Raw genomic sequence first — 25552 nt, forward strand, 5'->3', positions numbered from 1 at the left:
TAACAACAACAAAGGATTGTTAGCATTTTAATCGACTTTTGCCTTTCAAATCAACGCTTGGCAGCGCTGTAATTACACACTTATTGTTAAGCGCTAATGCACAATCAGTAAAAGCTCATTGTGTGTTTGTTTTTTCTTTACCTCAGGACGATTTTGATTAAACGATTTCTTCCCCCTCATTCAAAGGTCCACTGTGTTAATTAACGTAGCTCTGCTTATGTTCAGCAGGTCTGTTTTTCCTGCTTGCAGGCGCATGCGTGTGTGTGTTTGTGCACGTTATTTGCTCTCAGTTTAACCCCGATACGGCGATTTGAAGCGTCTCAACACGGCCGCTTTTAAATCTCTCGCTCGCTCGCTCTCTCTCACCCCCTGCTCCCTCCCTCCCCTTCCTCCTCTTGCTACCTGATTCAGATCCGCTCCGACGCTATGCGTATGACCGCTCTCTCTGCAAGGCGAGCACCACCGGAGAGACCCGCACGCCGCCGCTGCTCCTCCTCCTCCTCCTTCTCCACCACCACCTCCTCCTCCTGCTGCTCCTCCTGCCGCTGCTGACCGCCGGCCGCCCGCCCGCGCAGCAGCACCCCGACGCCGGCTGGCGAGCCACCCAGACAGGGCAACCGGAGCGGGGCAGAAACAGCGCACCTGATCAAGCTCCGCTGGAGGAGAAATCAAGCAGCGAAGGTGAATAATAAAAACATTTTATAAAAACAGGAGGGGGGTTATATATATATGTGTGTGTGTTTTTGTGTGTGTGCAAAGCAGGAGGTGGTGGTGGCCGCAGGTCGCTGATGGACGTTTTGAGCTGAGGCTGAGCCCAGCTGATAGATATGCACGCGGTCCTTGTACACGGACCGGGCTGTTTTTGTGTCGCGTGTCCGCCGACAGCTCCCGCGGTAAACAGCGAGGACAGACACGGCTGATGGATGGTCTGCGCTCGGCTCCAGCAAGCCCGCTGTGCGTGCATCCGTCTGCGTGTACGGCTCTCTGAAACATGTGAGCCACAGCAGCGCAGTTTGATCGGCTTTTTCAAAAGGAAAAGCCCGCACACAAACACACAAACACACACACACACATTCTTCAGCGTTTGTGCTGAAGTGTGTTTTTGAGCGCTTATGTGTGCAAGTTTTTTGGTGTCACCGGGGGCGGCAGAGAGGTGAAAGATGCGCAGACAGGTTTTTGAATAATCTGTCCAAGTCGTAATCAAGGAAACACACACACACACACACACACACACACACACACACACATATATATTGACTGTAAGGGTGTGTGTTCCCGGCACTGCTGCATGCCAAAACACGTTGTGTGTGTGAGATACGCAGAGGCTTGTGATGAAGCATGTTTCTGTCTCCACCTCCCAATCATCGCTGTATGTATTATTATAATTGTTTGACTTTGTGTGACTTGCCTAAAAGGGCCCTAAAAAAACCCAAAACACCATAAACCTCAAAGTGTTTAACGCTCGGAGACAGGAAGACCCAAAGAGGAACCGAGAAACAGAAGCGCCGTGTGCATTGTGTCTGTAGCTCTGTCAGCTGAAAGCCTGCCATGGAAGGAGGAAGGCAAATTAATCAGCTGTGAAAGCCACACTTTGTTTATACATGTTGGGAACTTCCAGCAAAAAAGAGAGAGACAACCTCCCCCTGCCAAAAAAACCCGAGCTTTTCTCTGTTGATCAATAATTCATCTCTCCGTCTTTTCCAGAGTTGGCCCTGGATAGAGTTCGGCTGGAGCGTGGCGTCCCAGATCCTGCTGCTGCCGCTGCTGTCCCATTCCTCATCATCTCTCTTCTCAGCCCGGCTTTCACCTGCCAAACTCCACCCTTCTTCCCTTCCTCCTCTCCTCTCTCATCCCCCCACCCCTCCACATCTTCTGCAACTTTTCACCCATCTCTCTCACCCCCTTCACACCCGTGTCTCTGTTTCTTCTTTGTTATCCTCGCCCTCCTACTCCTTCTCCTCTCCTTTCGCTGTAAATTCGTGATGGCGTCCAAACTGAACCCCAACGTCCTGTACGTGGCGGGGGCTGGGGAGTCGCTGGGATCACCGCAAGACTCTGAAAGGACTCATATTGTGAGTACAGTTCACTTCATCTTCACACTTAAAGCTAAAATTGGAAAAAAAAGAGAAAGAGAGAGAGATTGTGAAAGTATAGGTGGGGCTCCTCAACAGGTTTTGCTTCCACTTTCTTTTCCTTTCCCTTTCAGAAGGGGTAAAAATACAAAAAAACAACAACTCTACACTTTTAACAATGGGACTAGTCAACTTACACGCCCCAAATTATAAGTAATACAATCCCTTAGCGAGAGTCTTTTACCTCGGGTCGTGTCGAGATAACAAAAGCCTTGACTAATCTCGACCTGCAGGTGAAAGAAGACACGTGCTTTTAAACGAGATACCTCATCTGCATGGAGCAGCCTTTAAATACAGGAATTATTAACAGCCCCTTTGAGCAGCGAGTATAAACCTTCACTATATGTGACAAAGTTACCCTGGAAGGAAGCAGCCACGGGGAGATGTCCACTCTGCAGGGATCAGTGTGGATAAACTCTGAGAAAGATTCAGGAAATGTGTGAATGGGAACACAAAGTAAGAAAATGTAGTCGTTAAACTGTGTTTTTGATGACCAAAGACAGGATTAGAAATGAATACATCAGAGGGACATGTGCAGGGGACGGATAGGGAATATAGTGGACAAAGGGTGCTGAAGATGGAGCTTTCAGGCAGGAGGAAAAGAGGAAGATCTCAGAGGATGTAGTGAAGGAGAACACACGGAGGGTTAGTGTGACGGAGAAGACCCTAAATGGAGCAGCTGAAAGAAAACGACTACATCCATCCGCCCCGACCTCCTCACTTTATCATTTTTCCCACACATTTATAGAGTATCAGCGACATGTACTGAATTTGAAATCCCTGACTTCTTGACCCGCGGAAAAGCTTTGCAGCAGGCTCAGATTTCCCACTGTGGAGGAGGAGGTGACGTTCTTGTTTTTTTGGGGTGGTGGCTTTGTTTAAGAAGTTAAAACTACTCGCTCCACGATGGTGCGTACACGTAAAGCTCAATCATCTTTGTTGTTTTTTTTACGTTGCGTTTCAGTGAATGCAGAACCTCTTTTGTTCACCACAGGCAGCTTACTCGCCTGCAGCTACATCCTGCTCAAACGTGATTGGTCAGTAGCACTCAGGCTACAAACCAGAAACCTTCCGGTACCCAAAAAATCTCGTGCCTATGCTGACATTTTCTGTTGTATATGCAAATATTCAGATCAGCGAGTGCCTAAAGTGCACCTATATAATCTAGGTACGTCTTTTACAGTTAGTGTCTTTTATTTTGAAAATATTCATGCTAAAAAAAAACCTGAATCATTGGAGCAGCATTTTTTTGAAGTTTTTTTAACTCCTATAAAATTAATATTGCTTTATTTTTTTTTTATAAAAAAAGAGCTGTAAGAGCTACCTGAGTTTTTATGATTAGGTGATTACTTGGTCGATAGCAAAAATTTGTATTATCGGTCCATTTTTACTTTTTCTGTGTAGGTGACGGTGGGATTTTACGTAAGTTTACCATAAAATGTTGCTCTGAGTAAAAAGCCCATCAGCCAAACTGCTGAATCAGTGGCTGAACGCTTCCACTACAGTTTGAAATGAGGACATTTTACGGCTCCTGATCTCACATTCATTTTCGGTGATTTTATCTCCTCTTCTTGCAGCCCGGTGAAGCAGGTGAAGAGTCATCAGACAGCGATGGAGAACAAGAAGAGACGTCACACAAGCTGATCCGCAAAGTTTCGACCTCGGGACAGATAAGGGCCAAGGTAGGAGGAAATGGTGTATGTGTGTGTAGGTGGGATTATAGCAGGTAGAAGAGCTTGTTTTTGACACAGAAAGAAATGAGGTAATATTAGTGAATCTGTATCATAGATGATGGATTCAGCTGCTTTTTTTTTTAACCTTTCTCGACACGTTGCAGCGCTTTTAAGAGCTTTTCTGAACTTTATCCATTCTCGACCTGACTCCTCTGAGGTAAAAAGCAGCATTAGCGAACCAGAGTGCGGTAATATTTTTGGATTCAGGCAGGCGCTCTTCAGTTAGAGAACATTCATGGAAAAATCATGGAATTTCCGATCAGGGCCATGTTGGTAACCCCGATTAAACATTTGAGCTGCTTACTTATTGAAGAACCTGCACAAAGTTTAGACTTATCACTGAAATGTGGGCATGTGCATGTGGGTCTGAAGGACCCTTGCCTTTCTCGGAGGCCTCACATATGATAATGTGAAGGGAGGTTAACCGCTACCTTGCATCTTTAGCAGCCTTTTCTCTGTGTGACTGTTTCTGTCGCAACTTTATCAACCGTTAAATCAGACCTCTCATCCGACCTCTCCTCTGAGGTCAGCTAACTTCCTTCTAACGCCTGGTCTGTTTCCTGCCTGCGTCATTTTCCTCTCTTACCGCCACTGTGCTCATGAGCAGTGTTCAAATCAATGACAGCAGTAAGAGCTCCCTTTCTTACTGGACTTCTGGTAGATGTTATTGGCCTCTGGACTCTCTCTTACAGTAAGATATTGATGCCTTGATAGTATCCTGTTACTGGCATTTAAACACATACACAGAAGTGTGTGTCGTTAGTTATTGATGAGCTAATAGCAATAAAGAGAATTGCATCATTATCAACAGAGTGATTAATGTGCAAATTATTATTCTGTATGAGTGTGTGCGTGTGTGTGTGTAAATCATTATCCATTACCTGTATTGACCCGCAGCTGTAAAACACACTCAGATCAATAGAAGACACAGGATACCTGCTATCCCTGTCGTCATGGGAATGGCATCCCATAATGCCTCATTTGTTTCTGTTGCAGACAATAGGATTGGATAACAGTCTAGTATTGATTGGCTGATCTCACTCGACACTTATATATACACTAACATATATGTGTGTGTGTGTGTGTTTTGTTTAGCGTTATCAGCAAGACTAGAACGTAGATAACCAAAATAAAAATAATAAGTAGTGTTTTGAAAAAAAAAATTTAAAACTTATTTGGAAAAGAACTGAACTAAATAATAAAGAGGTATAATGGAGGAATAGTCCTGTCTCTGACATATGCTCTCCATACAATAATAATTAAAAAGATTAAAACTAACATTAAAACTAATAAAAACTCAAATGAAAATATACTGAAATAAAAGCAAAAAAGTCTGTTAATCTGCAAAATATTTTCCTGTTTTTTCACATGCATCATCCAGTTTAGATGATTGGATAAAAAATAAATTAACTAAACAATTGAAAGTATAAGGTACGGTTAAATCATACCGAAGGGTATATAACCTATAAAACACAAGACAAAAGCTTAAAAGCAATGAAAAAAATTAAATTAAATTACTTGTTGTGTCATTTACGTATACATATTTTTTTTTTTTTAGAGAAAACGACCTAAGAATTATTCCAAAATTATTGAATTACTTCTCACCAGAGCATCCATTCTTAAGTCATAAACCTGCATACATATTCTATACTAGCAAAAACCTGCAGCACATTTTAAAATTTTTCATTCTGTGTTTAGTGGTAAGTCAAACAAAAGTTTTTTGTGAACGTTACGTATTTGGATGCCGCACACGGAATGTGGCACATGAAACAAATGCATACAGACAAATTTAAACAATTGATATCTGTAATAAATTTAGGGAAAAAAACATAGATGTTAAAAACTGCCGTATACGTGGTTGGTATATGCTAGCTAAGGAGGAACGAGGGTACATACAGACATATATATGTTTATATAGACATATAGTGAGAAAAATTTGGAGTTTATTACATAAATAAACTTATGAAAAACATTTTTCATTTATTTCCTGAAAGACACAACCAAAGGTTACTAGGGAAAAATATGTATTCCCTGACCAGGTGGTGAGTGGTTACAGGCTGCTGGCTAGGTGAAAATTGCCAACGTCGCCCATGGAAAGCGCAGGGTTGCGCGTAAACACTCAGCAACTTCATTTACTCTTGAAGAGTAAATGTGGAGTGTGCGAGGTTAACTCGGTGTTTTCCATGTAAAGTACAGGCGACCACACCAATCATAAGGACATCTTTGCTGCAGCAATGTCTTTTTGACCGATTCTATTCAGTGCCAGCCAGCAAGCACTTGCCAACCGATGGGGACAGTGCACATTTTTCCTCCAATGATATGTGCTTGCCAGCAGGTTGCTGACCAGTCTCTCCAGCCTGGTATGACAGAATCCTAAAACGTCACATTTAATTGCTGTGATATTGAAAGTAACAGCTAAAATGTGCCCAAAATGTGGCTTTAAAGATGTGTAGATCATTTCTCATTGGATGAAACAAAAATTGCTGCTGGTTCGGCTGCTGGTTGTTTGTGTGCAAGTGTGAGATGATTAGAGTTTGTGTAACTAGAGTCACATGACTTGCTGTAGATTAAGCTAGTCATCGACTTCGGGATTATGCTTCAGTGACAACAATAGGTTGAGAGGATTAATGAGCTTGTGTGTCCCTTCATTTCTCTGAGTGCATGCAGGTGTGTGTTGGGTGATTTTGGCTGAATTTGTTATTTGCCAAAATGTCTCTTTCTTCCTCTATTTTTTATGGCTTTTGCGTGTGTTATAGCTGAACGCCATCACTACATCAGTGCTTCCTTGCCTGCTTTATTTGACTTGCTTCAGTTTGTCCCCTGCCTATTACCTGCCTTGTTAGAGCTGCGGTCTGTCGGCACACTTGTTAAGGAGGTGCTAATTCTCATCAACTGTGACATGACTTCCTGACACCATTAGGTTAATTCAGTTCCTCGGCGGTGATTCGCTAAATAATCATACAGATGTTGTGGTAGCTCTCAGAAACAAAGGGCGGGTCATTTCCATTTCACTGTGGAGACTGTGGTGTTAATTAAATATGTTTGGGTTTAAAGACCAGCTTTAGATGCACTGTACGATCAGCAGGGGATATGCTGGTAGTTAACTCATGAGATTTTCAAACTAAACCTACATATTCAAGGCTCCACACAGGCCTTTGGCGGTTAACTTTGCCTAATTAACTGTGCATTTTCATACTATTTCTGACCGTTTGACAGTGTTATGTGTGAAATAATAATAGCACAGTTAACAAAACAAGTTAAAAAAATACATTTCCTGTGGCTTCCTTGGTGGGTCTCAAATATATATACATTTATGTAGGTCAAACCTTGATATTTATGACTCTGCATGACAATGACTTATGTTATAGTAGACCTGCAGACGAGCTCAAAAAGTGAACATAAATTAGGTAAATGTTCATTAGATTGTCCCTCTATGTTCATTAGTTAGAGTAAAATTAGAAGTCCTTGTTGTGTGTTTCTCTTCTAACAAAGTTGTTTCCTTTGTGCTCTTTATGGTGACTTGAAAGACCAATGATAACTAAGGGGACCCAAGTCCCCTCAGCCTGTTGCAGCTACATGACGCAACAGCTTGTTTTAGTTGGGTACAGCGGTTAAAATGCCGGTCAAGGCTCATGAACACAGTGACCTGAAATCTGGCCCATGTTCGTGAAGTCAGAATCAACTTTTATTGACTTCATGTTCACAGGTCAAGATCAGTGCAGCGTCTGGAAAAAATAAACACATAAAATTAGCTAACTTGACAAATTAAAATTAGACCTGTCACAATACCATATATTTAGGGCTTCCTAGTTCTTAAGTATGTAAGGATAGCCTAAAATACTTGTACCTGTATGCTACCCACCTGATTTCAAGAATTACTGGTGTATCGGCATTTAAAGTAGCAAACAAATTCTTGGAATTTTGATATTGAATGTTACCGCAAGTATTGTTTTTGGTGATATGCTAATCATGACATAATGTGAAACTAAGACATTTTATATCCAAAGGTTGAAGTCTCCACAGATGGTGAAATGCAACTTGACTAGTTGACAAGGCGGTAATTCTGCTGTTTGTGAATTGACTTCAGTTTTTGTCTTGGACTGGCTTGTTTATGCAGGCTTTTCAGAAACTAAACCCAATGCTCTCTGAAAAAAGACAAACCCTTTTGTATGTGTGCGGGTTTTTTCTTTTCTTTCGGTATTAAAGTTGTAGCCTGGGCGCAAAGATGGGTGTACTTCATAAACCACAATGTCCCCATTTGAGCGGTTGTTATATCTCATGTCCTGTTCTTCATTTCCTGTGTTTCTCAGCCTTTAGTTCTCATGTCTGATATTGTTATCATTATTGGTAAATGGTACATTCATATCAGTATAATGACATGTCAAATACCCTTCAAACAAAACCAAAATCTTCAACCTCTAAATAGCTTGTTTCCCTCGTTTCTACGGTGCTTAATATCCACCAGCAACAGATAAAAGCCAGCTGTTGGGACGTGAAGTTTCAGCAGAGCTGTGACAGCATTTCTGTTCACACAGCTCTTTAGAGTAAAGATGACGGTTTCTAAATTTAGTGAGGTTTAATTTATCTAACCAACTACCTGACTAAAATAGAAACAGACTCTGAAGAAACTCTGAACTGTATTTAGAACTGATTACTACGACGGTTAGGGCTAATACAAGCTGCCAGGGTCATACTGTTTGACTCTGCTCTTTATTTCTCCATTATTTTGCTTCTGTATTTAGTAAATATAAAGTGGAAGTCTATTAACTTTTTGTGTCAGATAGACAATTCAGTGAACATACTGCAGCTTCACATATTTCAGCCAGTAAGTAGCATAAATTAGAACCACATAAACGATGCGTCACTAAGCATACGGTAACAGTTCAGTATAGGTCATCAATACTGCATCTGATAATGAAAAAAGACACATTTTTAACGTGCTTCATGTAGTAATTTATCTATTTCAAGGCAAATAATTACCACCAATTAACATCTTAAAAGCTTTTTTCAGTCTAAATTGCTGACATTTAGACCCTGTGCTATATGAGTATACAATGACTGCAGGAACTGTTTGCATTTTATTTCAGCTGCAGTACACTGTGCATGCAGGCATTTCTGCAACCTTATCTCAATAAGACATCTTCACTTCTCTCCACAGAGGGCAGCTATTTGTTGAGCATTGTTGATTATCTTGGGAAGCTGTTGAAACAGTGGTTACATGTTTATCGGCCTAGCTGCAGGCCGATGGCTCACTTGAGATCTTGAAAAGACTAAATCAACGTTAGTTGCTAAGGATTGTTCAGCGTGTTGTGTCTTAAAAAATGTGGCATTTTTGCTTAAAAAAGTAAAACAAAAAGAAAGGAGAAGCTATACAAGAGAATTCATATATCCACTTTCATTTTGTTAGCGTTTGCGGTGTTCCAGCATTGTGACATCTACATGGTTAGGGTTATTTCACCACTTGCTTCTTTGACATGCTCTTGACAGCATGTGACAGCATTTTTTTTCGCTTTCATTTGAATGGAAATATTTTTCAAAATGAAAGTATAAAAAACCTAAAAAACAGTTCAATAGTTGATTGGTAGATTGGACTGTGAAACTGAGGGCACTGCACTTTTGATTGATGAGTTGTTAGCCACCTAACATATCCTGGATAATCCTCCTTTCTGGCTCTAATAATTATGTGAACTTAATTTTATTCAATGTTATCCGAAACGGCCAATTGAGCACATGAAGTCATCAGCAAAATTTTTACAGAGGTCAAGAATTATAGCCAGTTCTTGAAGCCGCGGGGTGAGAACACCAGGGCCTCCACCTTTGATGGCCACCTGATGCACTAAGCACCGAAGCATCTCCACATCAAAAGGTTTCAGTTGAGGTGCCTCTTAGGTGAGGTATTCCTACTGGGAGACCGAAGACTCGCTGGATAGTCTCTCGACTGTCTTGTGAATGCCTCGTTGTCGCCCCAGATTAGCTGGAGGAGGTGGCAGGGTTGAGCTTTTTTTTCAGAACCTGAAACCTGGATAAGCGGCAGAAAATGGATGGACATGACAATATTATTCAAAGAAATTTAAGTTACAAGTACTTTCATGATAGCTTTTTATACCTGGAAGGCATGCCCATCTTTTCTACGCACTATGGTGTGACAACCTTGACAGATGTGCCTGTCTTTGAGAGGCAATGGGAAAAAGTCAGATACAGAAAAGCTTGCTAGCTAACTAACTTGTTTCTTTCCCCCCAACCTTTCTCTGTCTGGCCTCCCTTTACTCAAAACCTGGCACTATTAAGATGTTATGCTAGTGAGTAGAGCCACAAATGAACTGTTTACCACCACAGATTTACTTTGATTTGCAAGTTTCCATTGGTATAACGGCAATGTGATTGGGTTCTCGCGCCGCTGCACAATGCACAATTTCTGGTTTTCTAATTCACCACAGGATGGTCAGGCAGCAGCATCTTTGGAACAGGGAGCAGTTCTCTTGAGGGAAATTATCATCTGATGTTAAATTGTGAGAAACAAAAACTGCTGGATTTGGTGGCTTTTAAGTTTTGCGCTGTCAGCTGTCTTTGTGTCACATGTTGTTGCAAAAGTTCTGTTTGTAACTCAATGTGTCTGCGTTCTGCGAGCGATCTCTGATATTCTTACTTTCTTTTTGTCTTTCCTTCTTTTTTTGTCCTTCTCTACCTCCAGGCTCAATTACGTAAGGTTTCGCACTCTTTCTTTACTCTCCTCTTTTTATTTTCCCTATCCTATTCTCCTCCACCTCCTCTTCTTCCTCCTCCTCTTTGCAGTACTCACATTTACTGTGTGGAGGATAAAGGAGACACAGGAAGAGAATGAAGCAGAAAGGCTTCTGTGAATTGTGTGTTTGTGTGTATGTAGCACTACCACTTAGGTTTTGAGTAGGCCGCCAACTGTTATGTTATGTTATGAAAGTAGACAAAGACACACACACTCATAAACGTGCAAAGAAAAGGCCAGTCCCGTCATTAGGTTTTCACCTTCGTCTCCTCTCTAACTTCCTCTTCTTTCTCATTTGTCTGTTCTCTATTCTTTTGTAATTTCTTGCTGTGACTTCCCCTCCTTTGGAGTGATCACGTCACATCCTGTCCCTTTCCTAACATCCAAATATTTTCTAGAATTTCTAAAATTGGTAACTTCTTAACCAAAACCCTTTCCTTCTAAAATAGCAGCAGCGCCACTTCAGATTATGTAACCAGTCGTATTTCTGGCTTTTAGAGTGGTGATTAACAGGTAACACTTCTTCTTTTTTCCCCCCCTCGCTCCTATTCCTGTGGATTTCCTGCACGATGCTTTGCTGGAATCAAACCCACTATATTTGTTCTTTTTTATCTGCATCTCGCTCCCAGTGCAGAAATCTGTGTGGGTGTTCACTGCAATGGAGATGAGGACGAGTTTTAGATGTGTGCGGATGGATGGAGAGGGGGGGTGACAGACATGGCTTTAGGAGAGTGCACGAGCGTGTGGGACGGCCGGTGTTGTGTGTCTGTGTGCTGTGCTTTGATTTGTGCCCTCGGCTTGATGCGATACAGATGCAGAAGTGTTCGGTTCAACACGGGAGAGGGAGAGATGGAAAAAGACGGGGAGAGGAGAGAGAGATGAAGATGGACAAAGGGGAGAGAATTAGCAAGTGTAAGAGGGAGAGAGGTGGAGGCAGAGTGGAAACACATCCAGAGTCGGTTATATAAGAAATCCACACAGCGAACAGCAGGCTCTAATATCCATATTTACCGTTACAACAGGTTGGCAGGACTGGTGAGGAGGCGGCTTGACTATTTAAAATGTGTTATTCAGTCACTGGTACAAAGATTGCTCAAAACACATTGTTTGTATCCTTAAGGCTTAAAAAAACACGTGGTCGTTGCTAGGGCTGTGCGATATGACCAAAATCTCATATCCCGATATAAGAATTCTATCGTCCCGATATCGATATAAATCACAAGAATTTAACATTTTCTGTAAATTCTGTGAATCTCGGGCAGCTCGACTTGCGTGAAGTGTTTCCAGCTGCGCGTCGTGTACCTGGAGTTGAGCGTTTTAACCGATGCATGAAACGATACATTTTTAGACATAGGTTGTAAAAGGCCGCCGTTTTCTTTGTATTTATTACACGGCGTGCTGCGGGGAAAAGCCTGCTCTAACGTTTGAGTCTAAGGTTTATTTTTTAGCACCTGGCGGCTCTTTTTTAATTCTCATCCGTAAATAATCTGCTCTTTCACGAGATTCAGTTTATTTTGAAAAGTCTCAACAGGATCTTGAGCTTTATTGTGAAAGGTTTATGTGGAACATAAACAAGCTGACACGCGATGCTGTTACCGTCGTTGTTGCTAACGACAACGCATAAACACAGACGCTTGTCCGTCCGTAGTGTGGTTATATAATATAGAAGAGAAAGAGAGAACTTTAAGAAATTAATATAGCCACTACAGTGACCATCAAAACGATGAAAAAATATTGCCGTAAACAGTTTATTTTGCGACACCACGAAACAAACGATAGCGTAAAATGAAACGATAGACGTTTTTATATCGTCATCCGATATATATCGTTATATTGAACAGCCCTAGTCGTTGCATAATCTACCTCAACATTTAGGACATTTGATCAGCTCGTTTTTGTATATTCAGCTTCTTAACCCGGCTTTCGGGTTTTCTTCTCCTCCTTTAAAGCTTTATTGATACACGTTACGTGCTTGTCCCCTGCTAGCTGCCAATTTAAATCCCGATTTAAGTTCTGGAAGGTTTCAGTGAGGTAAAAGACTGAGAAAAAAAAAGGTTCGATTCGCTTGGAGAATGCCGTTACTTTTCTCGATGTGCATAGATGTCTTTAGTTGCCAGAAAGCATCTATACCCCGTGAACGTTATTTGTTGAAAGCAGTGACACAGTCCTGAAACAGAGGAATAACTCCTTTTAGACCACTTATTCATTTTATGTAGGATTAGCAAAGCCTATTTACTAGTTGGAAATGTTTCTTGTGCACACAGCCAAGCCAGCTAAAACTGTCTTTTAACTGTAATGAAACATCTAAGCAATGTATTCATTTCTTGGAATAAACATCGAGAAATACAGTCAGATCTGCCTGGGCCTTAATGATGGAGCAATTAGGTAGGTACGTTACATCATTGATCCCACAACAACATTGTTGGATTATACAGCAGCAAGATAAAGAACAGAAGGGCCTTATATTGTGAGAGAGTGCAGAAGTTTCTATGTAGAACAGAGATAGTGATTGGTTTGGCTCTAGCAAATGTGTGCCTTTTAGCCTGGATTATATATTTGTTGGTTCACATTTGTTTAGGGATTTTTCATATTTGCAGTTGGTTATTTGGTACCAGCTGAAAGCCCTCATAGCCAGAACTTTGTTTGACTTACCAAGCTGATAGCCCGCTCAGCACGACTGACTCTTTTTAGGTTTATGTAATCCTGAACAAAAAGATATTTTAAGTATATTGTGCTTACTTCGTATTATAATCCCGTGAACATTAATTAAAGTAAAACCATGATTTATTTATCAACAAACGACAAGTTAAAATTCACACACATTAAGAAAAAACAACAAAAAACTCCAAAATGTCAATCCCAAAAGATTTAACCTACATTTATGCACGAAGAGGTTGATGATAAAAAAGCATGACAAACTTAAAAGGAAGTGGCCTCAGTATGCGCCCAGCTGTAGTAAGAATGTACTAAGGATGCTAAATTTGTAGAAGGAGAAATACAATTTTGCAGAAACTCTACTACTGGGTATTAATATTATTAATGTAACTAAATAAGTTAAGTTATGACTTGATAAAACAATTCAGGTTAAAAATAATTTCACACAAGTAAACCTGAGATTAGTACCTTGACCCTCTTCTTTACCGCCACGCTGGTAAAACGCAACGCTTATCAAAGACAGGAAAGCACAGACTAATTAACTGGTCAGTTGGTGATGGCGAATGAGAGGTCATAACTGCTCTCTAGCCTTGTGTGACTGAGACCGGGACTCAACAAGTACACCCAAATCAAAGAATGTGCTGTAGTAGGTCTATAACTACTATATTTTGTGCCCAGTCATGGCCTATTGACGATTTACAAACACACGACCACTAACCACGCAATGTTAACTTGTTTGCCATTTTAGATGTATGACCATTATTGTGACCCCAATCATATAGACCTAGAGACTGGTCTGCAACCATTTGGCAACCACCAGTTGTGAGGGGAAAAAACAGTATCTTCTGCTACAAAGTGACTGCTAAAGTTCAAGTCAGGCAGATCTACATACCGGTCAGTGACACCCTGCAAACCACCCATCACTAGAGAAAAAAATCCATTCCCCAACCAGTTGGCAAAAAAACTCCTTGCGATTTCTTTGGTTGCCAACATATTGCTCTGATCGTACTTTCAATGGAATCAAAGGGCTTTATTACAAACTCTCAGCTATCCAGGGATTACACTTTGTTTTTGTACAGTACCTATCCAATATGTCGAACAACTTTGAATAATGTGCGCTTGACGTCACGTGAGAAACCTCAGTAGTGCCACAGTGACATTTCCTTTACTGTAAAGCTTTGTGAACTAGGGCAGATAAATCGACGTTTCTGCACATGATAAGAGTTCACATGTTTAATTATGTGCGGTTGTTTCTCAGATGTTTGATTCCTCACAATGACTCTGACTAAACATCAGTATCTGTCATCAAATGATGAACAATGCTCTTTCAGCCAGACTCCTGATTGGTTGCCTATAAGACATTAATTTAGTTTTGAGTTAATAAATGTTAAGCTTCTTTTGACGCTCGCTATCATTTGAAAATCAATGAAAAGATTGATGGTTAAAATATTTCTTGGTGGTACTTTTACTGTTCCTGCGTTCAAGTACGAAGCAACGACACACAAAGCAAGTGGTTGTGTATCGCCTTTCAGAGTATTAATGGTGACATTTTAAAAGTAGTTTGAACAGTGAATAAACATTTTTTTCCCCTTAAAAGCTTCTTTCATGATTTGCAGTTGCAGCGTTCAGCAGAGCACTTTAAAATATTACTCCCTGTAATTTATAGGTAATGTATGATAAAGTGGCTAACTCCCAGGATCCACAAAGGGCACCAATGTGTATTATTGATCTGCTCTGATGAAATTACTCTACATAAGCTGTTTATCATACATGCATGAACACACACGCACACAGTCTCAGGGCCTAATTCGGAGTCATTCTGTCTCCTCGACTTCACCGGTGTTGGTTAATTGGAGCCGTCAAACTCAGTTTCTATTGATTTGACCTCATGTTTCCCCGAAACGCCAGGCCGTTCGACAGGGGGACTCTTTACAGTCAAAGAAAGAAGAAAGTGCTAGAAAACTCTGGGCTGCATTTAAAGAAAGCAGGAAATCATTTAAAGAGGTGTGAAGAAACAAGCTTTGTTTGTGGGTTCAGGAGGAAAAGCAAGACTTGTTAAGTCATTTTTGAATAACAGGAAAGTTCACAAATCATATTGTTGTAGCGAAACTCTACGAGGTGTGATATTTCTGATTTATCATGATGAAGAACATTCAAATGATTATTTTTGTGAACTTAACTAAAATAAGATCACATACTACAGAAATGAGTGAACTCTACTGAGGGAAACAGCCTTGTAGCCCCCCCTCCCCCCACCCCCCGTTATAAGAACGTAACTTCCTTCTCATTGCTCCCTTTACTTCCGATCTTTTATTTATGTCTTCTTTTCACCGCATGTCTTTTGTGGTCATTCATTGAGTCTTTCATTGCTCTTCGTTTATCCTACATTGATCTCTAAATGCTCCCCTCTTTCTCTTCTCCGACCTCTGTCCTTCATCATCCCGCTATTCCTTCCTTTCCTTTCATCCGCTCGTCCTTCATCTGTTTTGTGAAACCCCTCATAGTTTTTAAAGCTTCTTTTCAGTCGTTTACGTTCAGGTCCTGCTCACGTTCAGAGTAGTGGCTATCTGGCAGTCCAGAATATACAACATACGTGTTCGTGTTTTGTAGCTGAGAATTACCGGTCATTGTAATGGGACTTTTTTTGTATCATTTGTGATTGAACTGGTGAAAGATGCCTTTGAAAAACATTAAAATACTGCAGAGGAATCCGAGTCAGCTCATGTCAGGTCTGTGTGTAGTACACTTGTAAATTCCGTGCTTGGTCCAGGCTGGATAGATTGGGTCTAGTCTGGATTCATCAAACAACCCTACAAACAGAATTTGGTTGAGTCAGTGTAACAGGGGTGTCAATCATAAGGCCCAGAGACCACAATCGGCCCAGGAAGAGACTCCAGTAGACTCCTGTCCCAATAGACAGCTTTGGAAAATGGGAAGGAGGGCATGCATTTTGGACTTTTACCTGTGTTTTCACAAGTTTTACAGTTTCTCCTGCTGCTAAAGACTTCCCTGACATCCATTCATACAACACTAAAGTAACTAAATAGACACTGCCTGACAATAGATGAAGAGTTAAATGACAGAAAAGTTCCTGTTTTTTTTACTATCCATTGTAGACATTTTCTGCGACTTAACCAAACATGCCTATTAATATAGTAACATAGTAAGTAAGCCACATTCATTTTGATTAGCTAGCATCGTGGCAACATGTCCATTGGTCACAAGAATCGCTACTCCTCCTACTGAATTAACTCAAACTTAAACAAGCTGATCATGGGAAAGGTCTTAACCCAAACTGTACTAAAGGTTTTAAAGGAAGAATCCCGTGGATTTAGATGAACCGCAAACTGGATGAGTAACATCACTGATGTTTGGTTATATCGGTCCGTAAGGTCTTAATGCATGCTCAATCATCCAGGTAAGTAAATCCCAAAAGTTGATTCTGTTGATCTGGACGTAGCGTTTTCAGTGGGAGAAACATTTTGTCACTCATCCAAGTGACTTCTTCAGTCTCAGCTGACTGCAGGTTTCCCCAGACTTATTGTACATTTTCACAATAACTGAACCTAGCCCACTTAATGAACAATGGGCTGGGAGGCCTCTCTATGGTAAATGGCCTGGGCTTTGAACAGTGGTTGTTGATCAATGGTCACAACAGTTTGCATATTAATGGTCAAGAAACTGGTCTCACAGCCCATTGTTCATTCAGTGGGCTGGTTTCAGTCATTATGCAAATGTACTGTTTATAAGATTGGGGAAACCTGCAGTCAGCAATGAAGAGAATGAAGAAGTCACTTGGATGAGTGACGAAATGTTTCTCCCACTGAAAACGCTACGTCCAGATGAACAGAATCAACCTTTTGGGATTGGTCCGTAACAGTATCACAATGTGACTAGCTGGGAATTCTACAGAGTTAGCAAATGCTGAGTGAATGGAACAATTACATACTGTAGTAAGTTTGCAAGCTGTGCATTCTCGGATGGTTGCATTCAGAACTGGGAGGGTAAACAGCTTTTAATGTCTGACCTGAGTGTGTGACATTTTCATTCTAGGCGATGCAGAGGCGTTAATGTCTAGAAAAGTTTGGGGCTTTTGGGTAGAAACAATGGCAGGCTTTTGAGAGCCCTTATTCCTTCTGTTGTTGAGCTAACTTGACAGGTAAAGCTAATTTACTTCTTCTCTCAGAGCTCTAAAGGTCTAAAGAGTCCTTTGAATGTAGATTATGTAGTGTGGCTGAAGCAATGTGAAAGCAGTTGAGATTGTTTTGATTCAGCAGAAATCTATATCTATATCTATCAATCTATTGTGCCTGAGTAAAGCGCGCATTAGAAAAAAAAAACACTGTTGAGCTTTGATTCTATTTTTATAGTCTTGATATAGCACTACTTGTGGTTATTTTCTTCGTGATTACATGTTTATTGTGGTTGCCATCTTTGGCTTCACTCCTGCAGAACGTGCTGTGCACAGAGGTTTCCTCCTCACATCTCTCATGTTTCACTGCAGGTTTTCGTGTCTTTCATTTTTTTTTGTTTTCTTCACGTTTTAACATCATTGTTTGAGCTTAATGTGTCTGTCAAATGCTCACTTCCCACCCTCACCTCAAAAGCTGCAGCATTTCTCTCACAACAATCCGAGCTGAGCACAAACATCAAAAAAGATTTAGATCAGTCAAACCAGGTTGACTTCAGGTGCATTTCCTCGTCCCGGCATCCCCGTATTGATCTCTCTCCTCACACTTTCCTTTCTCTTGATTTCATTTCCCCTCCCCTCGTCTCCATTTTGCTCTGTCATTCCCTTTCCTATGCATCTACCAAGCCTGAACCGTCATCAGTCTTCCGCAGGCAGCAGGCCATTAAAGAAAGTGTGTGTGCTGTGAGACAAAGTTGATGAGTTATCTGCAGCAGCTGTGTCTACCATGTTGACGCTCACTCATGGAAATGTGCTAATGATGAGGAGAGAACAATATCTTGTGTGTGTGCTCATGTGTGCTCTCGGTCATTAGCAGAAGTGTGTGTGTGTGTGTGTTTGTGCTATCACTGACGGGCGTTTCAGTCTCAGCAGGTGTGCAGTTGTGTGCTAATGTGCTAACGGTGCGTTATCAATCAGTGAAAGGTGTTGCGTCCATGCGCATTTACCGCTCGTGTTCCTCTGCTCGTTAGCGGAGACTGACAGCACAAAGCACGAGTTTCGCCGTGTTTGTCTCGTGCCTCTGAAGCGATATCTCTCTCTGCCAGCAGGAGATGGATAATATACCCTCAACTGGTTCCGTTCGCTGAAGCTGCGCAGTTTGAGTTGACTTTCCTCACAGGTTTCTGATAACATCTGCAAATGTGTCTGTTTTTTTCCCTCGTAGCACCTGCAGGTAAAGGCGCTACGTGCAGCGTTTTCAACATTTTACAAATACATTTACAAAAAAGTGTAAATAAACATGAAATGATTTGCAAGTCATTCGAATGCTATAAAACAGCATATGAGCTGTTGCAGCTGAGAAGTGTCATTTGTCATTTCCTCATTTTTAAAGCTGAAAAAGGAGCATTGTGTTGTAGCATCACAGCACTTTTTTGCATTTAAGGACTGCCGAGACCAGTTGTTCAACTTCACAAGTGCTTTGCTATTTTTGCTCGATGGAGGATTTCAGCTGCCCAGTATTGCGTGGTGTCACTTATCAGCTGGTTTTAGCAGTTGACAGCTGTGGACAGCAGCAGGGCCAGCCTAGCACCTGGACTCTCACTACGATGACGCGCTGTTGGAATATGTGCAAAGTCAATAAAAGCAAGTCTTACGGTAGTTCGTGGGATAGGCACGGTCTTTATTTTCATGTCCTTGAGCACAACTTTTCCTGACTCTGCTTGCATAAGTATTGATTTGTGTTCATGTGTATGAACAGAAGTAGTTTTTTTTGTTTCGGGTTTTTGTTTTTCCATTTTATCGCTTTGCTGTAAAAAGCCGATTAGGTATTGTTGTCACCCTGCCGCTCGGGCCGACAGCATAGACACCCAAGTTTGTGAACTCAGGAATTAGGCAGCGTACAATTCTGATACACTTCCATAGGTGTGTTTTATCTACTAAAGATCTCAGATGAGTTTGAATCTCGGTCAAGTTTTCTGGAAATCTTGATAACAATAACCCGAGAACAAGTCGACTGAAACTGATACGATAGGTGTATCTACCAGAAGGCTGAGTGGTAGCAGTGGCGGCTGGCAGTATTTTTTGCATAGTGCCGCGAAGAAATCGAGGTGCAACAAGGCAGCAAAGCAAGGCCGTCGCATTCAGCCTTGTGACACGGGTCACCTGCTCAACCATTGAGCTAAAAACCCAATATTTTGTAGTTTCAAAATTTTGTAGTTTTCAAATTCATTCATACATCGAGTGATCTCAGTGCTCATGCTTCAGAATGAGGTTCAAGTCATACACGTCGCAGATTTGTGTCATTTTAAATGTGTTGCTTGGTTAGGTTTCATATATAGAAATCACATGGTTAGATTGGTTAGAAAATGTAATGCTTACCAGGTCTTTTTAAGCTGCCTTGCTATGCTGACACGTCCTCCCTTTCACTGGACAGAATACACGCTTCTGATTAGAATTATACATCTCACTAAAACATGTCACTTACAAATTTGGTAAGTAACATGACATGAAAAAAGTGACCTGGCGATTGGTGTTCATTGCAAATAATTGCTTTCTGCTTTCACTTATATTTTACATGAAAGACTTTTGTATTTTGTATACAAAAGACTGAAGGCTGTGCAACTCTAAAGTGAGGTTGCAGGGTGGTACACTTGCGTTTCAGTGCATGAAAAAGTAAATTGGGACAACGTCCAAATATTGCAGAAACCCTATTAATGCTTGGCTGAAAGGGGAAGTTGGTGCAATGGAAGAGAACTGACAAATAAATGAAGATGCCTGTGAAACTTAAGGCTTAGATACCCGCTGCCGTTTGTGCTCGCCTACATTTTCCTTCGCTGATAGATTTTCCAAGCAGTATGAAGCAGTGTGCTAACTGTAACATTATTTAAATCAACACATGAATAAATCAGAAATCAGCTTTCCATCCTGTTTTCCATGTTATCATTTCTGTAACCGCTTCTTCTTCTGCACCAGCAGCAGCACTTTATACCCAGATCCTAATATTAATGTAACAGTAAGAGATGGAAGTGCACAGTAATTTGCAGCTTCCGTAGCTATTATTCAGTGAATTTGCTTTAAATTTGGCGTTTAATTTCGTCGGAAACCCGGCAGACTGCTGCAGCCTTGAATGAGAAAAGGCCTGAAAGTTAGAAAATTGGAGCTTTATTAGCTGATTGCATTGTGGGATTGTTGTTGGGGTTTTTTTTGGTTTTTTTTTTATTGTGGTTTAGTTATTTTCAGTTGTTGCTTAATTTCAGTTTTTTTATACCACAATACCCCGTAGAGTAGAAAAAAGTGTTGCGTTAGCCTGGAAAGCTAACTGGAAAGCTAACGGCTTAAAAGAGAAGTAAAGATGTAGCTTCATGTCTCAGGTCTCGTATATTGTATATGGGTTTTGTGCAAGTGTGGGAAAGTTGATTGCAGAAGGAAAAAAACAAAACAACACATTAAAAGAATTGTGCCACTAGTTAGATGCCAGATCGTGCTGTTCAGTGAGTGCAGGCTGTTTCTGTTAAGAGGACGTGGAGGCCAAAGCACTTCCTCTGATGCATACACCTCGTCCTATCAGGGTGTTGGCCTTTAAAAGCAGACAGTGTGCATTAGGGCAGTTTTACACTTCTCTCTCTATCTTATTTCCCCATTTCCCTCTTTCTGTTTGCTTAACTTTTGTGTTTCATTTTTCCTGTTTTGCTTTCACGCCTCAGCGCGCCTCTCGGTTTTATTTAACCCTGCTGCTATCTCTTCATCTTTTTTTTCTTTTTTGTCTCACAGGGGCCAAAAATAGACTCACTCTCTCTCTGGGTTTTTGTCAGCCTCGCTCTCTCTCTTAAAACCCCTTTAACAGGAAGTAAGAGACAGCCACCACATCGTTCACACACACACACACACACACACACACACACACACACACACACACATATAGTGCTTTTGCAATACTGCTGTCCTGAGAGATCACATATATTTAGTGATTCCATTTATTCTTTTTGACTCCACCTTGCATTGCAATACTTTGTGTGTGTGTGTGTGTGTGTGTATACATGCATGTGTTGAATTGCCTGTGAGCCCATGCACTGTTATCAGCCTTGACTTTAAGTACGACATGAAGAGAAAGAGACTGAGTCAGCAGCACAAAAACACATCTGCTAATGACACTTGAAATAAAGTGTGTGTGTGTGTGTGTGTGTGTGTGTGTGACAAAGAGAAAGGGAGAGCCAGCTCTATTCATCATATTCACTAGTGCATTTCCTACAATTACAGTAATTACAATTATTATTCTTACTAATGCTGCTGCTTACCTGCTGTGTTGCAGTACATCTTTCATTATTACAGTGTCGTGATCATTAATTTGTCCTCCTCTGACAGCCTGTCAGCTGCACAAACTAAATGCATGCTCATAAAACTGCTTTTTTTAGGTTTAAAAAATATTACACTGTCATGGTTTTTAATGTAAAATCCATCATAGAGCCTAGTACACTAAGCACCCTGTGTATGCAACTCATTTTTAGTGCTTTATATCATTATTTCCTCATCTGTCTTGAAAGAACAGGCCTCTTCAGCATACTGGTGGACAGTTAGTCCGCTCTTATTCTGAAAGTTCAGTAGCTACAAACCAGGTAGTTATTAACCCTTCTCTATGAAGTAGTTCGGTATGTTTTAACGATGGCGGCAGTGATAGTTGTGTTTTGTGTGAACGTTTGTAGTGAGTGTTGTGTTGCTTTCTCCTTCCATATTTGCCCTTTTGCTCCATCTTTGAAGGTGGACAGTTGAAACAGCTGTGTTTAAAATACCTTTCTCTATTGGTGCAGTCAGATGACACCTAAGTATAGGCAATACCTTAAGGTTACACTTTGTGAAGTAGCAAGAAGCAGCTGCAGACAGCATGTGTCACTGAGGTCTTTGTCCATAGACAAAAGGCATCCCAAAAACTGTAAGAAAACAAACCAGGAATCACCAACTATTATCCATGTAGTTTGTTTTATTGAGACAGTAAGGTGAGGCCCTGTACATACATTTTTATAAACACCCGTATACGTATTTTTATAAATAACGTATATGTATTATTTTATAAAGATTAGGAAGAGCATCGTATATGCAATTTTAAAAATAAAAAATACCTGTATATGCACACACATATACAGGTATTTTTTAACAATAGTGTGTGTACATATAGGTTCACACGAATACAGTTATGTTTTTTAGAAATACACGTATACGTTACATGTATTTGTCAGGCTCTGTCCGGAGCATGCCAAAGCAACAGTTGGCGATGTATCCATGAAGCGCTGAGTATACTTTCTGTGACTGCTGAGGTACGGGTGATGTCATTAGTGATTGTGTGGGATGGCCTTTTTGGAGCAAAAACTGACGTAAATCACAAAATGCACCTGCTGTGTGGCAGCTCACCTTCTACCGTCTTGTTTGTTGTTTGGATGTTGGTTTGTTGGTTGCACTGCTTTTGTCATCTTTGTCGATGCGTACGACTCGCTGCTTCATTCAGCGGATCCCTCTCGGGAGATTCATAGTTTCTCAGTGTGTGAGGGCTGGAGAGAAGTCGTTTGATGTAAGAAGACACCTTTTAGTGTGTCACAAACCTGTGTAGGTGTGTGGTTCACTTCCTGCAATGTGTTGCGCAAGAGGGCTCCCCCTGTGGATTATTTAGACGGTGACAGTAATATGTGTAATCCTATGGATCTGAATTACTCAGAAACTTGAGATGTTACTGATAACATGTAAGCATGCGTGGCCAGTTTAGTCTTTTAGCTGTAATTACTATTTGTGTACTATGAATATTCATTTTGAAAGAGTAGAATTACTTAAATGTACAGTGGAACCTCGACTTACGAATACCCCATTTAACAAAAAATTCAAGTTACGAAGGCACTTAACTGCAATATTTCTGCCCGTGTTATGGCAAAATGCCCGCGTAACGAAATCCGCTGGCTCTGATTGGCTGAGCCCACAATGCCCTCCGAATCATGTGACAACCCCTTTGCTTTCGTACTTGTGCTTCGCTGTTCCACTTAAACGACATATTGTTGTTGCAGTTAGCAATTAGCCTATAGCCTATCGTTCACTCAAAAGGCGCGATGGGTGCTTCGACTTACGAAAGACCCTTGGGAACGAATTAATTTCGTAAGTCGGGGTTCCACTGTGACAGTAATAACAAGTCTGGGAGGTTGATCTTGAGTGTATTGAGTGCATTTTATAAAGCCTAATTAAAATCCAGATTCAGGGCTGAAGAGAAGAAAGTGTGGCCAAATGAGGACTTTGAGCTTATACGTGGCATGCAACTGTATGCAAATACTTTGATTATCTGGCTCACACTGCGACCTTGCATTACAACCTAAATCGACATCCTGCTACACCACATCAGATTTTGTGCGCTGCAGATGTACAGCAAATTATAGTGATAACGGCAGGGAAAGAGATCAGAATATTAGAGATTAAATGAGTCAAAACCTGTAGTTCACAGAGGGGCTTCGATTGCAAAAAAACAGAGAACAAAAAAACTGTCCTTAGATATTAGCGCATCTTCCTGGAAACGATGAGTAAAATCGAGAACGAGAGCGACGTAGAAGTAGAGTACACTGGCAGTCAGTGTGACTGTACTGGAAGGATGTGGCTTCCCTTCTAAAAACAGCACATCTTATTTTTACACAGCTGTGTGTGTGCGTGTGTGTGTGCGTGTGTGTGTGTGTGATGTTCGTAACAGAGGAAGACTGTTTTCATTATGAAAGAAAGGTACAAAGTGAGACACAGGCGCAACATGATAGACTGACATAGATGTAGTAGATAGATAAATTGATTGATATGATTGGATGCTTCTGTTTTAAATTGTTTACGGAATGGAGGAAAAAGACGATGAAATTCATTTATTTTCTATTTCTGCTTTGGTTGTTGCTCGTAAATTCCCCTCATCTTCTTTTTGTCTTTTCTTGCTTCTCACCTTGGCTCTCACTCCTCAGTTTATACATCGCTGCAGTACTTTAGTCCATATGAGTGACTCACATGGACTAAAGTAGAGAAATTGGTTTAAAAGTGATATGAGTTAGACAAGTAAACAAAAGCATGTGTGAGAATTTTTGCACGGTTATGATAGAAATGCACTGCATGTAAGCTATACTGCTGATAATGATGACAGTCATAACACAAAGTTGAGGGTTAGCCTTATAAGTTGTGTTTTGGCTAAAAAAAATACCAGTTCAATGGTAAAAAGATTGTTTACGAGCAGTAAACCCGAGCGAGCTTCCTGCTGGAGCGTTCATTTGTGCTTTCGGTTTCAAGTCGCTGGGACTGTGCTGCGCCTGTGGTAGCGTTTGTGCAGCACGGTAGCTCAGTGGTTACCGCTGATTTCATACGGAGAGAGCGTCGTGGGTTCAAATTCACGTGTGGCATTGAAGGCATGAAGAGTATCACTTCGTGGTTAATTAAAGTAAAAAGAAAAAACATCCCAAGTGTCATAGCGATGTGCCAGCAAAATTCAAGCTAGCAAGCAGCGTACGTTTTTTAAATGTTTGAACTATACTTAAGGCTGACTCCAGAATCAAGTCAGTCTCCAAAGACTTCCTTGTTAAAATACCCAACTTTACAGGATTAAAAAGTCGGTTTAAACCTTTGAAAAATAGTAAATAACAATCAAAAGTAAGGTTTTAAGCTTTAAGGATAGTTACCCCACGGTGGCCAGAATGCTGTAAACGTAAAGCTAACAGGTGATAGCGTAAGTCTTTGGGTGACAGTGAATGTAAAGACAACCCCAAAGGTGCTTCTGTAAGGCTGGGCCAAACAAGTCAAACAGTCCTAGAGACCAGTCGGTGATCCCCTGGAAACCTCTGGTCACTAGTGACTTATGGATGGCACTTCTTTTATTTGTTTTTCACTGGCAGAAAAAAGCTTCCACGCTGTGCGACTGAAGCCGAAACGTCCACCATATAGTTGTAATCTCCTAAAAACGTTGGTCAACTGTGCTAAACTGCTATTTCATGGTCACAACGGATTACAAAACCAAAGGGAAGGCATGAAGTCTTGAAATGCTTTTGGCAACACAAGGTGAATTTCAGCATTTTCTTGCAAATAATGATGGTATTTTTCATTGTGTCTGCTTGCACAACCCTAACTGCTTTGCAGTTTGTAGTTTCTTAATGTGAGCATTAAATAAGGAGTT

At 41.0% G+C, this 25552-nt stretch overlaps 1 protein-coding gene across 3 annotated transcripts in view; it reads left to right on the plus strand.

Moving 5' to 3' along the window:
- The first annotated feature begins 388 nt into the window (after positions 1–388).
- The window catches only part of si:dkey-172j4.3 (diacylglycerol kinase delta), a 90776-nt gene continuing 65612 nt past the window's right edge, over positions 389–25552 (plus strand). Inside the window, exons 1-3 of one of the 3 annotated variants that reach the window (XM_040012568.1) lie at positions 389–681; positions 1705–2072; positions 3710–3814. In XM_040012568.1, coding sequence (XP_039868502.1) covers positions 1983–2072; positions 3710–3814 — 195 coding nt within the window. In that variant the 5' untranslated portion in view covers positions 389–681; positions 1705–1982. The remainder of the gene's footprint in view (positions 682–1704; positions 2073–3709; positions 3815–25552) is intronic. The other 2 variants (XM_040012569.1, XM_040012567.1) reach the window with 2 other exon arrangements.

This window comes from Simochromis diagramma, unplaced genomic scaffold (assembly GCF_900408965.1).
Source record: "Simochromis diagramma unplaced genomic scaffold, fSimDia1.1 OVJJ01000612.1, whole genome shotgun sequence".
NCBI lineage: Eukaryota > Metazoa > Chordata > Actinopteri > Cichliformes > Cichlidae > Simochromis > Simochromis diagramma.